Source organism: Pleurodeles waltl, chromosome 1_1 (assembly GCF_031143425.1).
Source record: "Pleurodeles waltl isolate 20211129_DDA chromosome 1_1, aPleWal1.hap1.20221129, whole genome shotgun sequence".
Lineage (NCBI taxonomy): Eukaryota > Metazoa > Chordata > Amphibia > Caudata > Salamandridae > Pleurodeles > Pleurodeles waltl.
In genome coordinates this window covers 145,404,988-145,422,026 of record NC_090436.1, presented here as the reverse complement: position 1 = coordinate 145,422,026, position 17,039 = coordinate 145,404,988, and the positions used below count along the sequence as shown (strand labels likewise).

Below are 17,039 nucleotides of genomic sequence, written 5' to 3'. Positions count from 1 at the left end.
AGAGTTATTGTTACGTAACTAGGTATCTAATGAAATCTGAAATACATTTTATGTGGGCTTCTTCCTAGTTGACCTTTTCCAAACAAAGTGTTATCAACTTTTTTTGCCATCTTCTTATGAAATACTTCAGTGGAGGCCACCAACATCTATCGTGGTCAAGCAGTGTGAAATAAGATATCAACACAATCATGTCTACGTCTGTTATTCGGCTTTTGAGGCAGTGTTTATTTAATACAAAGCTGAGTTCTGCAAACTTTTGTCAAGCATGGCAGAATAATGATCGACTGTTATGAATATAAATTCTCATTTTATTTGCACATTGTAATACATTACATCTCTACAGAATGCAGTTAGTTACATTCACTGTTTGTTTATTGTGTCTACAGCCGTTAGGCCTGCAGTCTACTTACTTTTCATGCAGCATTTGGCAAAAGAAATGAAGCAAAATATGTTAGAGAGCTTGCTTTCCACAAATCCCAGTTGTCTAGAGTATTGTCCACATCATGATGGTTTTCTGCTGTTTCTTTACATTTCTAGTAAACCATTTGCTTAAATGTAGCCAAGGCAATATATAGAATTGTTTTTTTCATGATTACCAGACCACTACATTTGCTAGAGGTAGCAGTAAGCACTTTTAACCAATGTCTCATTTGAGGCCATTTATGGCACAATTGCTTTCAGCATTATTGAGCCAGCAGCTCAAATGTGGTGCATTCAATTTAAACACATCCCATAAATTGGAGAGCCAAGATTATGGGCCTAATTACAAGTCTGGAGGCCCTAGGACAACCAGACCCGCGTGGCAGTTGGACTGCCGCTGCTGTGGTGGTCCAACTGCCACATGACGGCCCAGGTGGTACGTCTCCGCTGGGATCAGTGATCTCAACGGGCTGACATCAGTTTCAGGTTGCAGTCCGCCAGGGCCCTGCTGATTACAGCCTGGTTCTCTGCCAGCCTTTTTCATGTCAGTTTCACAGTGTGAAGGTTTACTAGTAGTAATTTGTACACTCGTAAATTTAGCTCCATCCCTATGAATGCAGGAGTTTGGAGACATGTAAGTAAACACTTTGTAGTAAATGTAGTGATGTACATTAGCCTCTGTGTAAATTTATTTTAAAAAATAGCCCCTCTGTGTTCAAATAGTTTTTTCTTTTTGTTGCACAAAATAAAAAATATTTACAACCGAAACAGATTGAAGCATTATATTGTTCACTGCAATTCTGATTAGAGTACATATGTGAAGCAAACACAAATGATGGACGGAATGCGGAACCAATCAAACATTCACCCCCAGTCACAGATCTGGGTTTAATCCATCAATTCTTTTGCTCACCATGCCACCCCAGTTTGAACCCAGCCATATGCAAACCAGCCTTGACCCTGCTCCCCATGGGAACAGTCTAGCCCGAACTGCCAGGCCAGGTCCTCCCTGGACCGGAAACAAGCATCCTGGGACCGGTTTCAGGGTATCACCTTTCATCAGCCAGGCTAGCTTGAATCCAGTGGCATAGTAAGCCCGGGACCCACGTCTGGGCATACCCGGCGCACTTATGGCAACAAAAGCAAAGCAAACACAAATGATGGACGGAATGCAGAACCAATCAAACATTCACCCCTGGTTACAAATCTGGGTTTAATCCATCAGTTATTTTGCTCACCATGCCACCCCAGTTTGAACTCAGCCATATGCAAATTAGTCTTGACCCTGCTCCCCATGGGAACAGTCCAGCCCGAACTGCCAGGCCAGGTCCTCCCTGGACCGGAAACAAGCATCCTGGGACCGGTTTCAGGGTATCACCTTTCATCACCCAGGCTAGCTTGAATCCAGTGGCATAGATTACATATGTGAGCAAAGTAACCAAGGATAATTATTCTTCTACCTGCTTACAGTCCAGAGATGGAAGCCACTTGTTGCATCCCCAGTGATATAAAAGTTATTTCAGTTTGGGTAGTTGGAGCACGTTGCCCACAGGGGTATTAAATTCCCAGTGATTCCTCCATGGACCTCCTTATTATCATGAATTTCCATAGTTGTCTATTTACATTTATCATGTTTTTTAAGTGGTTATACCCGGTGGTCCATGTATTTGCACTGCTTCAACTTTGTAGGTCTAATTTGATTACCCAATTCTCATGCAGTATCTTGTGTTGCAATTATTCCTCCTAGGGAACAGAGCATGAGTTTATTCTTAGGTACAGTTATTTCACTGGGAATACTGAGATCAATTATGAAATCAATGGGACTAGTACCTAACACAGTTGAGAGTGCATTCACTATTTTAGTCCATGATCCTTCGATAATGCTACATCCCCAAACTATATGCAGAAGCCTGCCCTCATCCTCTTCACATTTCACAAGCACATTTGTCACCATGCCTATTTTGTACAGCATGCCTCTGTTGTAGTACGCTCTGTGCAGAATTTTCATTTCAATTGGTAATAGGCCTGCCCCTTATCACTGCTATTCTTGGATGCACCATGACAGCCTCCAGGTAGACATTGACCATTGCATCGAAATCCATTTTCCATGAACCTTTAAGGCTGTCTCACATCCAGTTTTATTATTTTTTAGCGGCTTAGTTCGTCTGATATTATTTGATGGGGGAGGTCAGAGGGACAGCTCTGGTATACTAGACCATTCTGTTGATCATATTGCCAGAGCATATCACAGTTGCAGGTATTAGAACGTCTGATAGAAGTGCAAATCATGCATGTCTTGCATTTGGTTAAAAATGTCATGTTCCCCTCTTCCTCTGGCTCTGATTCTTGAGATGTCTATGATATCCCATCTCTGAAAATCTGCCAATTTGGAGGTAAGCTAGTACAGTACCAACCAATAATGGTGTTTGTTTTGCAGCCTTACCATGCCAAGGAACGCCGTAACTTTGCCCTAGATCTGGCAACAAAAACAATGTCTCAAAGGTATTATTCAAAAGCAAAAATCATAAATTTGGCATGACATAAGGTAATTCATAGTCATATAGAGAAATATGTCCCAAGGAGGATAGTACAATATATTCAGTATTTAATGGTTGGTTTTTTTAAGCAGCATTGAAAAAGTGTCCCAAGTGTAATGTGCAAAGAACATGCTCAAAGAAGTGCAAATGGATTTTACACAGAAAGATGGCGAAAAAAAATAATTGCAGCAATGTTTTTTTAAAATCCTAATTCAACAAAATTATGTTGTTTATTAAATGATAAACCAGTTCTTTTGCAGCTGACATATTTTCCAGGGCGAATCAAACTTACATGATTCAACAGGTCATTACAATAACCGAACATCAGAAAAAAGAAAGCGCTGCATAGAGAATTCAACATTGTTTGTGAGAGATATCACCATTTAAGACTTTTACGACTCTGGATCAAAAAGTATATACTAAGTACTTCTAAAGGCAGTACCTGGTTGTCTACAAGGGGAAAAACAACATGAAGCCAAATGTACAAAAGTTGATATTAACCTATTTTTTTTAATAAACTCATAAATTGAAAATAAGGTGCCACCCGTGAGTGAAACAGTGCTGAGATTAAGGACTTGATGTAGCAGGAAAAAGTGAAGCATGTACTAAAGTAGCAAGGTAGCCCAAGAATAATTGAAATGAACTGCAAAGGTGAAAAAATCGTAAAAAGCCACTGCATCAAAGAGCATGAACAATCATGGCTAGCGGTGAGAGGCCCGGGAGAACATTTTGAACAGAGAGCGTTTTACCTTTCTTTTTTCGTTCTCATATTAGTCTGTGCATTCCCTGGCTTGCCGTTACGAATTTTTTGAGTTTATCAGGTTGCATTGTGTTGGTTATTCAAGCGTCATTATTTGGGCTCTTAGTTTTTGACGTCTTGTACACTATGCCTTTGCACTCCTGTGTAGCCCAATTTTCTATCCTTGTGTTGTAGTTTTTCTTGTAATTATTGTGCTTATTAGGTCCTTTCAGTAAGTACTAAACCGTACGACCTATCCTGTGGTCACTTTTACTTTCTTTAATTCAACTATTGTTCTTCCTTTTTAATAAACATTTCCAGGTAAACTTTGAAGCTGTTCTTCACCTTTTTTTTATAGTTTTATAACAATGGATTGCTGAGATAAATTTATGCATTAAGTTTCCTAAATACATTAAGCTTTGCGTATGTATTTCTTTAACAAATATGTAACTCACTAAGATGGCTCCTGTAAGGTTCCATCTTTCGCTCACTAGCCTTTGAGTACTGACACGCTGCTGCATGCACACGTTTGTTGAAAACGCTTTCTGCTGCACTCAAGAATACCCCAGTTACCTAAGGGTTTATCATTACAGTCCCTTGCCCACTCACAGAAGTAGCTTTACCACATTCTCCGCTCTGGAGTCTGGCGGCCCTCAATTCCGGGCACACTAAGAAACATTATATTAATGAAGGTATGAGTGTTTATGTGCTCATTAAAGAACACACATTCTGTTGAATAGCTGTGTCTGCACTGGCATCACAGAAGCAAGACCATAGCACCCTCTTTCCATCTTTCCATAAGATGGATTCCCAAGTGCTGCCGTCCCAGTGTAAGAAATGTTGTCCTGCTCTCTTGCGTTGTCCCCTTGACGTTGTATTTGGGTGGTCTACAGTTCTCAAGTCTGTCTGAATAATTCCTTCTGGCAGTATCTGGACTTTGCACTGTGCCACACTATCCGATGCTGCCATGTGGATGTTAAAAAGAAAGTCCTGGAATTGTGCAGGATTTTGAGGCAGGAGGGAAGAGGAGCATGTATTCCAAGGGCATTGGTACCCTCATTGGTACCCTCCTTATTTTGAGCTCATCAAGGGATTTTTGTTTCTTTTGTAGGAGTTTGGTATTGTTCAGGATAAACATGACACACAATGCTTGAAGCGTGGGGCCAGCCTTTGAGACCGTGTCTCTGTTTTAAGGAAGTTTGCAAGGGAGGACATCTATTGGTGGCCACTTCACTAACAATCCATGGACCTGTTCAACAGTGACGCATGAGATGAGGTCATGAGCTGGTACAAGTGTACAAAGCTAGTTCTCTGGTAAATTGTATGGCATCTTCCCTCCGTCTCTTCTGGTATACCCACTACACACTGGTTATTTCAGCATGCATACCCCTTTTCCTCTTCTAGAGATTGGGATGTTGCGGCTACCTATTGCAATGCCTTCTGTGGAGTTCTCACACCATCCGCCAGTTCTTAGATAAGGTCCTCTGCAACCTGATCCACTACATTTTGCAAGCCATGTCACAACAGAGCAACACCCATCTTTTTGACCAGTATTCATCTCTGTGGCAGCCCTGTTGTCATCAAGTGCTTGCAGAATCAACTCTGTGTATGGATGCCCAGCTCCCAGACCATTCTGATGTTTCAATGGGCTGTTTCTTTCAGCACTTGTGGGGGGCCTGGTTTATTTACCCTTGTTTTCTTTATGTAACTGGTAGCCTTTTTGTTTTTATTCTCCCTCTGGTCTCAGTTTTGTTGATCACTTCACAAACGCCTGTGAGAAAGTTGAATGATAAGTTCTGTTAGCTAGGCAGTGTGGGAGTCAGGGAGGCAAACTGCTATCAGTTCATTCTCAGGCTGGTAATATTGTCAACCTTTGTGTGGTGTTATGTGTTTGTGGAAGTGAGCACCTTCTATCTGAAATGTGTGAGCCCTCTGGCCAGGTGACAACTGTGCAGATCCCTTGGGTGGATTCAGAGCTGCCTCTCATCCCCAGTGAGTTGGGGAAGAGTGGAGTAAGCACTGTCCCAAGTGAGCAGCAGAGCCTTTAAGGGTGTTTTTAAAACCCTTGTATATTCAGGATCACTGTGATTTATAGCAAAATTTGGGTAATCTTAGTATTTTAGCCTGTACATCGTGGGCGTTACGTACATTACGGTGCCCAGTGGTTGCTCCTCTTTAACATCTCTGGCTATGTTGAAAGAGGCCAAATTTGTCGCATGTTAAGACTTATTGATTATAATCGCAGCCTTTAAGTTGTATCCAATGTCCTCGTTGCACTGCTTTAGTTCAGGCATCATCCGCAGAGGCTTCTGCCCAAACCACCCGAGCTTTAGGGCTTGAAAGGTAAAACTTTCTTTTCTAATGAATGCAACTACTTTTAATGATTACGCATTGTTAGTAGAAATAACACTGTTTTTATATAAATCTGCACTTTTGGAAAACATATACGATTTTCTCCTTCAAAATGCATTTTCTAAAATACTTCCACGTCCGCATTTTATCTAAAGCCCCAAGTTAAGAAACTTACTAAATGAAAACTAATTTTAAATAAAAATATGAATTGCTTTCTAGAAACAATTAACTGTCTTGACATATTGGTAGTTTTTAGTTTAACAAATTAGTTTTTTCGTGTCTTAAATGATTTTTTTTATATAGCACAACTTTTTGGGTTAAACCTATTTGGTGGGAAATTAGTTCTGATACACTTTATTTTAATGGCTTTTGGGTTAATACAGACTTTACCTTTTTTTATTTTTAAGAAATGGTCTTAACCAAGATCTTTACTTGTATCATTAAATTATCTTTTACACTAAATGCTTTACAAATGGGTGCTTTTCCTTGTTTGATGTATTTAGTGCTTTTGATTATGGTCCAACTAGGTGGGAATTTAACTTAATGCAATGACATGCAGCTTTACATTTTTATGTGGCTACAGAAGTCAGTATTAGAAAATACTGAGACTATTTATTAATAAGAGTGTGCGAATTTCATAATGTAATTATTAACTTGCCTTCCTTTATAGGAGTTTTTATTGTATCTGCCAAGCGGACACCCTTTGGGGCTTATGGGGGAGTTCTGAAAGACTACACAGCCACTGACCTGGCCACAATTGCTGCAAAAGCTGCACTGTCTGCTGGCAAGGTGGCTCCAGAAATGGTGGACAGTATCATTGTTGGTAATGTAATGCAGGTAGGTATGTGTGTGTGTGTGTATGTGTGTGTATATATATATATATATATATATATATATATATATATATATATATATATATATATATTTTTTTTTTCTTTCTTTTCTTTAATGTATGTATAAATTGTACATGCACTTAGTAAGGAAAGGTATTTCTGTATTGCAAACCAATCAAGGACGCAGTGATGCACTGCACAGTGAGGGGTGTGAGAATGGAGGGCCATTGACCCACAGATTATTAGGGTACGGTATCTATAAACAAAGTGACTAAATAGTTAGAGCTCTTCTTATGATGTGGAGTATGCCACCCAAGTTACTCCCTCAAACAATATGAATGCTTCTGCAGAAGGTAATGAAGTAGGCAACTTAACAGATGTGGTGTTTTGAAACTTTTCACAGCACTTAGTATCTGTAATTAGGTGGCTAAGACATAAAGGACAGAAATATTTTACATAAATGAAGAAATAATGACCTCTCATATTCACAGCAAGGTGGCTGAGTAAGAAATACTATGGCTGCAAAGGGTAAAGGCCACTAATTTGATGTTTAAGAAAATGTACACCACGCTATACATTTGGGCAGCCAAATCATCCGAAAATGCCAGTATGCCAGAGATGTCTTAAGAGAACCATTAGGGAACTGCAGAAGCCCGAAAACAGACTCCTAAAAATCATACAGAAAGAAACTACCCTTCTCATAAATGGTGAAAATGTAGCATTTACATGTTTAAAAAAAGTAGGAAGGTGCTAAGTAACCCACACTATGGACAAAAAGAAGACATGATGGCATCAGACAAAGCAATGTGTTGTTTTAAAAAATAATAAAAAGATGCACTCTGTAGGTAGCCCCCTTACTACATAATAGTGGCGGAAAAGTGGGTCATAAAGAGAGCAAGCATTAACAAAGCCAATATGTCTGGGCTAAGCGAGATCTATCACTTTATTAATGTTTATTAGCCATGTTGTACAAATTTTGTATATAAAACCTACTGGCGATAGTCCGAGTTAGGACCTAATATTTCCAAAGACAGGGCGTTTTTTGTTTTGCCAATAACTTTGGCGCCGTTTGAAATCTCTTCATGAAATTTTCAAAACGAATACGACATTCACTTTAGCTAATTTCTTGAAAGTTTCAGGGTGATCTGTAATGTGGGGACTGAGAAAAAGAGGCGACCCCAAAACTCTTTTCCCCATTCTATGTCTGTGGGTTTTTTCAGTTTTTGAACACAACTACAGCCCGAACCGCTGAATGTAATTACATCAAAATCGGCAGAAAGCTAGATCTTGGTCCAGAAAGCGTGCTTTTTATAACTTGATGTAAATCTTTTCAGTAGTTTTAGAGTTAGTTATTTAAGGTTAAAAAATATAGCTACATAGGCAGGTGGATCCTCCATGGATCCACCCAGGGAGGAACCGTGGGAAAAGTAAACTCCTGATTGTCTGGCCGCAACCGGACAGAAAAGCTGCGGCTGCTGTTTTGTTTCTCACATCGGCTGGGGGGTGAGAAAACAAGAGTGCAGAAGCACATAAGAAGGTCAGGATACAGGTATCCTGACCCCATAGGACACATGGAGTAAGGACCCCTCATGGGAAATAAATTGCCTAGTTTATTTATTTTTTGTCCAATTTGCAGATCCACATTGGGGCTCGGCGTGACCCCTAGTATAAAATTACAAAGGAAAAGCGGATCCTAAGGAGAAAAAAAAACACCCACTACTGGGTGCAGCATGGGTTTGGGTTCTTGAGAGAGGGTTGGCTGCAGGGCCTAGCCATAGGCCAGACCCTGCGGTCAACCCCCTCACAGCCTAACGTGCGGTGAGTAGATATTACTTCACATTAAAAAACACAGACTATCACTGAAAAAACTAAAGGTTACACAGACGTTATAGTTAGGTTGACGTCTTACCCTTACAAAACCATACAAATTCAGCAATTATAGATATATTTATAGTTGTACTTATCTGAAGAAACTATAATTTGTGCTGGAAAGTAACGAGTTCTAGTTTTTTTACTTAAGTAGAAGCATAGCTGTAACTGATAAATGTATATGATTTTGAACAGGTGAGATGTCAGCCTAACTATAACGTCACTGTAACCTTTGTTTTTTCAGTGAATATATATAATAGTATGGTAGTATGATAGATTTTGTATGGTAGGATAGGGTATAAAATGGTATGGTGTCTTTTATATGGTATGGCTGTCATTGCATAGTTTGTTATGGCCTTCCATGGTATTGTATGATATGGCATTCTGTAGGATGGTATGGCCTGTCATTATTATATGTTATGGTATGACCTGTGATGGTATATGATATGGCCTGTCATTGATTAGTGTGGAATGGAAAGGCAGGGCCTGTCATTCTATAGTATGTATGCTATGGCCGGTCATTGTGTAGTATGGAATGGCATCGTTGTTCTAATGTAGTAAAGTATGCATGGTATAGTATGACATGGCCTGTCATTTTATGGTATGGCCTTTCATTGTATAGGATGGTAAGACTATAGTACCGCCTGTTGTATGGTTTGCCCTGTCATAGTATAGTTTGGTATGGTTTGTAATTGTATACTAAGGCATGGTATGTATGGCCTGCCATTGCATAGAATGGTGTAATATGTTATGGCCTGTCATAGTATAGTTTGGTATGTTATTGTATAGTATCACTTGTCATTATATGGTATGGTATGTCATTCAATAGAATGGTACGACCCATCAATGTATTGTATGTTATGATATGTCATTGTATTCTGTACTATGGAATGGTGTGGCCTGCCCATTGTATGGGATGGTATGACCTGTCATTTTATGGTATGACTTGGCATTTTATAGTACCATATGGTATGGCATGTCATTGTATGAGATGATATGGTACTTTGTGTGGTATGCTATGGCCGGTCATTGTATAGTATGGTATGGCCTGTCATATAAGATTTATGGGGTGACCTGCCATTGTGTAGCATGATATGGTATGTCATTGTATAGTATGGTATGTCGTATAGTATGGTATGTCATTCTGTAATATGGTATGTCATTCTGTAGTGTGATATGGCCTCTCATTGTACAGTATGGTATGTCCTGTTATTTTTTTGGTATGGCCTGTTGGTACGGTATGTCATTGTATGGTATGTTATGGTCTGTCGTATGGTACAGTATGGTATGATGTTGGACTTGTGGGTTCTTCTCCAAACTTTTTACCTGAACCCTGTTGAACTCTGAACACGTTTTTGTTGACTTTTAGGACTTTGTGATTTACCACCTCTAAACAGTGCTTAAAGTACCTGTTCTCTCTTCTTTAAACATGGTAAAATTGGCTTACACCCAATTGGCACTCTTAATTTACTTATAAGTCCCTAGTAAAGCGGTACTACATGCACCAAAGGCCTGTAAATTAAACACTACTAGTGAGCCTGCCGCACTGATAGTGACACCCACTTAAGTAGTCTTTTTGAACATAACTCAGGCCTGCCATTTCAGCCTGTGTGTATAGTTTTTAACTACTGGGTCGAACAGGCAAAATAAACCTTTTGTCAAGCCTCAACCTTCCTTTGTACTACATATGTCACCCCCAGGGTGGTCCCTAAACAGCCCTCAGGCAGGATGCATTGTATTTTTTTAAAATTTGGACATGTACTTTTAGGTTTTACATGTTCTGGTAATGAAAAGCTCCTGAATTTGTTGTTCACTGCTTCAAGGTCTATCTCTCAATAAGATAACATTAGATTATCTTAATTATATTTAGTAAGTGATAACTTTTGTGTGGGAGCAGGTAGAAATGTCATATTTGGTGTCTGGGGAATTATAATTTAAAACCCTCTTTAATGATAGTCAGATTTTAAGTTGCTTTTCTGAAAATGCCACTTTAGGAAAGTTGACAGTTTCTTGTCCTAACTATTTGGTACCTGCAACCTATTCCTGGGTCACATACCTAGATGTCTTTGACAGTTGGCCCTTCTGTATTCCTCACTGACACCATAACTATAAAGTTTGGGTGTTGGCAGAATGGGCCATCCTGTCTTTAAAAAGGCATGGGGCGGAGCTGTTACTTACCAGACTTGCATCTAAAAATCTCACTCATGATGTAACACTAGCTATTGTGCCACTAGACAGACTGGAACCAGGACAGGGAGACTGGAAATTTCAGACACCGCCTTAGGAGGAAACTCCAGAAGCTTCTCCCACTTAATAGTGGGCACCAGTTATAACAAGCATTGGCAAAGCCATAGGTCTTGCCTTTGCAAGATCTATTGGATTTGTCAATGTTTTTAGCCACGTTCTTTAGTAGCTGAAAGTAAAAAAAAATAAAAAATAAAAGCGCTGTGATGTGCTAAATGTTGGCCGTGCCGTAACGCTTTTTTTCCTCTTACTTCCAGCCATGTTGTATGGTAGCAACGCTGGTGTGTAACATGGCTAAAACATTTGCAAAACCAATATTTCTTGCATAGGCGAGACCTATTGTATTTTTCAGTGCTTTTTAAGTGACTTTCCTGTGCTAAGAAAGTGAAGGCCGTAGGTCACTTTCACTCATACGTCCTGTTTCACAATACTGCATGATGCACATGTTCAACAATCATGTGCTGAGAAGCCACCATCACACTTTCGCTGTGCCAGGGCGAAACAGCAATCATCCCACACTCTCATGCAAATACCTCTTGGTTTCCAGGGCACGCTGTTTAAACTATCTGCTACTAAAATCCTACAGAGCCATCCAAACTGAACATTTTCCACCAAGATGTGCTTATGTTCCGACGGGTTGAATCTAACATGTTTAGCTGTAATGTCTGTAATCTGGCTCTCGCAGCTCCCAACATTCTCCTTAATGTACTGTACCTAACAAAAAAATGAAATAAATATAAAAGATCATTAACCATTAATTATTACAAAAACGCAGGCTGTGAGAGAACAGCCTAAAAAAAACGGAGAGTGCGTTTATTACTCCGTAAGAAGTAAAAGCACACCCTGTCAAAATGTATGTTCTTAAAATATTGCTGATGCTACAATTTTTCTATTTTAGTTGGTATAGCAAATAACTATCGTTAAATTAGAGTTTTCCCGAATACTATATAGTAAGGCACTACAAGGGTGCTGCTGGCATCATGACAGCCACAGTCCAGTGGCAAACTAATGTTTGGCTAAATCCGCACTGACCAGCAAACAGCAGCGGACTGAGTGCAAGTGCTCTGAATGACAGAGGCAGGATGTGTGCAGATCAGTAAAACTTTGCGTGCTTCTCGTGTTCCCCTAACCACGTTTACCAGCAGAGCTGTGAATAAAGAGCAGATTTATGCAGCCAAAGAGTCAAGATCCATACCTGATACAAAGACCGCATTGAAGGAGGACTCCTGAGGTTCATGTGTGCTGAACTTATTACCACAGGGCAGGTTTCTATCCTCTCTGGTGAAGGTGAAAAGGGAATGCTAAGAGATGGGATGGCAGGCAGTAGATGGGGCCCTGGAATTGGTGCATGGTCCCTATGACTTGGATTTTAAAACCACACTGAAGTTTTAAGTCCATTAAGCATGTGTTGCATAATATTAACTTTGCAGAACACATGAACACAGAGAAAATCAGTCAAATGACTCAAAATTCATAAAAATTAACTGCTCCCTTTTTTTATTTTACAATTATTCTTGTTAAAATAAACAGTGTCAAACAGTTATAAAAAAGAAAAAATGTGCTGCTGTTGCTGATCTATGATGGGGACAAAATGCACTAGACGCACAAGAAAGGTAGATCAGGACGTATGCCCAGCTGCCTCTATTGGGTGCATGCGAAGGAAGGACTGGCCTGCTACTATTCACCATGCATATACAATGCTTGGGAGCAGCCCAAACGGACAGAGATACAAGTCTTTCATGAAGCACCTTCTTAACCGACTGTAAAACGTTCATTTGCCTCGGAGGGGCAGTACACACTATCTAACGACTCAATAAAGCAAATTGGTGGGACTGATTTAGATCTCCCATGGTGCACCCTGCTACCTGACTATAAACCATTCAGTGGTATGTCCTGTATCACAATACTGTACAATAAACAAGCAGGGACGATGTCGCTGCTGCAACATCCTGTGATTCTGGGGAAGTCACTTATCTCGCTGCCTAAAAATAAATAAATCTTTCATCCACATTTTACATTATGTGCTATTTGATGGTCAATGTACAGCCTGTAAATGGAGGATAAGAAGGGCCCAAGCGGACTCTATGTGAAGTGTAATCTGCATTCCTCATTCCTATAAACGCACTCACTTTAAAGTCAGTGAAAAGCAAAATAAACAGCTCTCTGAAAGACACAGCTTGACTTCTGTCTTTGAAAGGACAGCAAAAGTGACAAGATAAGAACAAGATTTACAGGCCTGTTTACAGAAAGGGAGCTCTTGGAAGAATACTGTTAATAAGGTTTGGGCAACAGGAGGGACTAAGTAACCCTGGAGAGTCTGACCCACAAATGGAAAGCAAGAAAGCGTGAGTTACAAACCTCAGAGCAGAGGGCAGAATGCATTCCCAGGTCAAACCCCCCTGAAACTCCCCAAGATATCTTTAGCAGACCAGACAGCTGCCGTGTTTGGTAGGCTGTGACCTCAGTCCTACTCTTCAGTGCACTCCTGGACCTGTGAAAACTACAGAAGGAGGCGCCCTACTGCTTAAGGTTGCCCTGCTTGCTGAGAAGGAAGAGTGGCCTGCGATCTTCATCCCAGGCTGAAGTGATTTCAAGAGTCAGCTGACGGACAAAACAACCTCCAGAGGATTCCCTGCAACTGCCCTGACCTGTTGCATTGAACCTGCGACTGGACCTGCCTGAATCCTGCTGGCTTCTGCTGGAATGGGTTCCTTATCCTCAAGAGGTGCTCCTCATGTCCTGGGCCCTTGGTGTGGCATCATTTGAGCTCCTCCTTGAAGAAAATGAGAAATCCTGATGTTTTGGGTTCTTCATGACCACCAATGCTAAGAGCTTGCTGCCCACGCCAACCTCCACGACCACCAATGACGTCCGGCATTGTGAGATCTGTACTTTGCACTACAGCATCAATATCCCACAGTGACTGCCAAAGTGAATCTCCTGCAATGACCATCTGTGACGCCAGAAAGGTTCTTGGCGCTATAGAGATGACCCTCTTCAATGCCCAGCATGTTCTTCTCTCTACAGCGACGACCATCCGTGATGCTTTCCCTGCTCCTTGCGGCCCTCTCCACTGTGACCAGAAATCTTTACGCTAGACTTCAGAAGGTAACTTATTCAGCGGGACTTACCTGGTTCTTGTATCCAGTCTGCGCTCACGGTCGACCTGAACTTGTGACTTTCACCTGGTCATGCAGTACCAGATAACAGAGAATTAAGCTTTTTGCTTTTAGGTCCTATAGTTATGTGATATCTTTAAAATTGTATATCTTCAGTTCTAATGATTACATTTTTTGTTGTTTCTAGTGCCAAATAATTTATTAAAATGTACTTTTTTTTTTTTAATGGTTTGGGACTTTTCTTATGTTTTCACCTTATTACTGTTTGAGTGCTGCATAAAAACTTTGCTTTTAAGCTAAACCTGATTGCTTTTGTCCCAAGCTACTAGAGGGTCAAGCACAGGTTGATGTAGTTACTTTTTGTTGTTCACTCAGACTAGAATTGTAGCTGTTGTTTTAGGACTCCCTCCCTCCTCAACCAACAACCCAACTTCTCAACTATATTGTGTGTCCTGTCACTGTGTAGTATAGTTTAGTATAGTGTAGTATATATTGTATGTTATGGCCTGTCATTGTACAGTTTGGGATGGTATGGCCTTCTATTCTATTCTGTGGTATATAGTATGGTTCATCATTATATAGTATGGTGTGGCCTATCATTGTGTGGTATGGTCTGTCATTGTATTGTATAGAAGGATATGGTATAGCCTGTCATTATAGTGGATGGTATGGTATGACCTGTCATTGTATGGTATGACCCGTCATTGTATTGTACAGTATGGTATGGCCTGTCATATTTTATGGTATAGTGTGGCCTGTTATTGTATAATTATGGTATGATATGTCATTGTATAATATGACATAGCCTGTCATGAAATTGTATGCTATGGCCTCTCATTGTATAGTACGCTATTGCAGGTCATCGTGTATAGTGTGGTATGGGCTATCATTGTATATGGTATGCCCAGTCAATATGCAGTATAGTGTGGCATGTCGTCTATTATGTTATGGTGTGGCTTGGCATTATATGGTATGGTTTGTCATTGTATGGCCTCTTATTGTATGGTGTGGTATGGCATGGACTCTAATTGTATAGTATTCTGTGGTCTGGCCTGTCATTGTATAATATGGTAATCTTTTTTACAATGTACATATTTTGCTAATAGAGGAAGCGTTATAGAAGCATCCAAGCAAACAGAAAGATGCTTTACAGTGTGCCATTTTCATGCTTAAATGCTCTAACATGTAATTGTGCAAACACAAACCAATTTCAAACATACTATGTTTTTCATAAAACATGGTAATCCTGCCCAAGACATTTTATAAATCATGAAACGTGTACCAAGAAATCCCTTTCTTAGAAAATAAACAAGTGATTACTTAATAGCAATAGCACAATGCGCCTCTAACAACTTGTCAGTGATGCTGCCTACTGGTGGTGTTATGCTGCACTAACGCATAGAAAAAGTATGTGAAAACAAAAACGGAACAAAACTAGCGGTGACAAGAACAGTGTGGAGCAAAACCAGACGGAAGACAACCCAACAACTCATGCTATCGCAGGAAGTGGATTGGAGGAACAAGAAACAACAAGAATGACGGGAAGGAAGAAAGTTAGACAAATAAATAAATAAAAGAACCCTCAATCCTAGCACTCTCAGCGTAAGCATGCTAACCAAAAAGAAGCAATCAGTATTTGGTCCATGCTCTATGAAAAGAGGAAATGAACAAAGAGAAACTGAACATGGGATGCGCTGACCAATCAGGAGCCAGCAAATAAGAGCGACAGTGAAACCAAGGAATGGTAAGCAGTGGGCGGGCTCCAAACTCCTTTCAGTTAATAAAATGTCTTGTAAGAGACCGCGCGTGCTCTGTCTCAGAGAAGGCCTCCATATGCAGAGCGAGGGCGGGAACAACACAAAGTTGAACTGCACAAAGTAAACTAAAGTTCAAGAGCAAAATGTTATAGTAGGCATGTTACAAACCTAAATAACAGCATAGTGCCTTGTGAAGAGTATGAAAACTCCTTTTATGTTAAAAAAAAAAAAAAAAAAAAAAAAAAAAAAAATCAATGTAGGTGGGTATGTACATGATCATAAACGTGTAGAAAACCGTTTATTTTTCACTTTTCAGGGAGAAGGATAGCACAAGCCCATTTCTTATGGGGTATACAGACAATGGTGTAATGTTTTAAAGAATCGCTACTTTTGTTCTAATTGTCTGGGGACTGGTGTTATTGAAAGCAAATGCAACCATTGTCGCATTACCATGTGCATTTATAACAGTAAGAACAAAAAAACAGACAAAGATTTTGTTATGACACTGTGAAGAAGATTAAAGCAAACTTAAAGCATTTATCTTATGTCTGCTCTCCTATTTGTGCTAAACCTTAGTGCAAGTAAGTACTTGGACATACGTTGTAAAAGTGCTTTGAGCTGATCATGAAATCAATGGGGCAATATTTTGGCACTAGCGACATGGCAGAGCCAACTACAGTATCGCCCTTCTGTAATCTTGGGTACAGGAGGTTGAGTTTTATTCATGGCAAGAGAAAGTACGGCTTCTATCTTTCCACATGTTAGTAAATTAGGTGAAATAAATTGTGTAATGAAAACATTCAACGGCGTTTAGATATAGTCCTTTACAAAACTGTTATTAAAATTGACGCATGTAGGAATGAATCAAAGTAAGCCATAAATAGTCTCTAATGAACACATGGAACCTTTAAGCATAAATAATTACAACACGTGAATTGCAATTCTTTGTTCCATTCTTTACTTGAATGAGAAGAAGTCTCAAGCAGTCAATCCTTCACTACCTTCCCCAAACTTTCTTCTTTTTCTGTGAACACATAGTTGTTGCTACGTCCCTTTAAGTTATAAAGGCACTTTTTGTCTACTTGGCTAAACTTTCTTTACTTAAGATGATTCCCAGAGCCTCTGATTTTGTTAGACTTGTTATTAAGATGGAAGTGCTCATGATATTG

At 39.9% G+C, this 17,039-nt stretch overlaps 1 protein-coding gene across 1 annotated transcript in view; it reads left to right on the top strand.

Annotated features, from left to right (window-relative positions):
- Positions 1–17,039, top strand: part of ACAA2 (acetyl-CoA acyltransferase 2) — a 128,523-nt gene that overhangs the window by 27,300 nt on the left and 84,184 nt on the right. Inside the window, exon 3 of the mRNA XM_069219214.1 lies at positions 6,719–6,885. Coding sequence (XP_069075315.1) covers positions 6,719–6,885 — 167 coding nt within the window. The remainder of the gene's footprint in view (positions 1–6,718; positions 6,886–17,039) is intronic.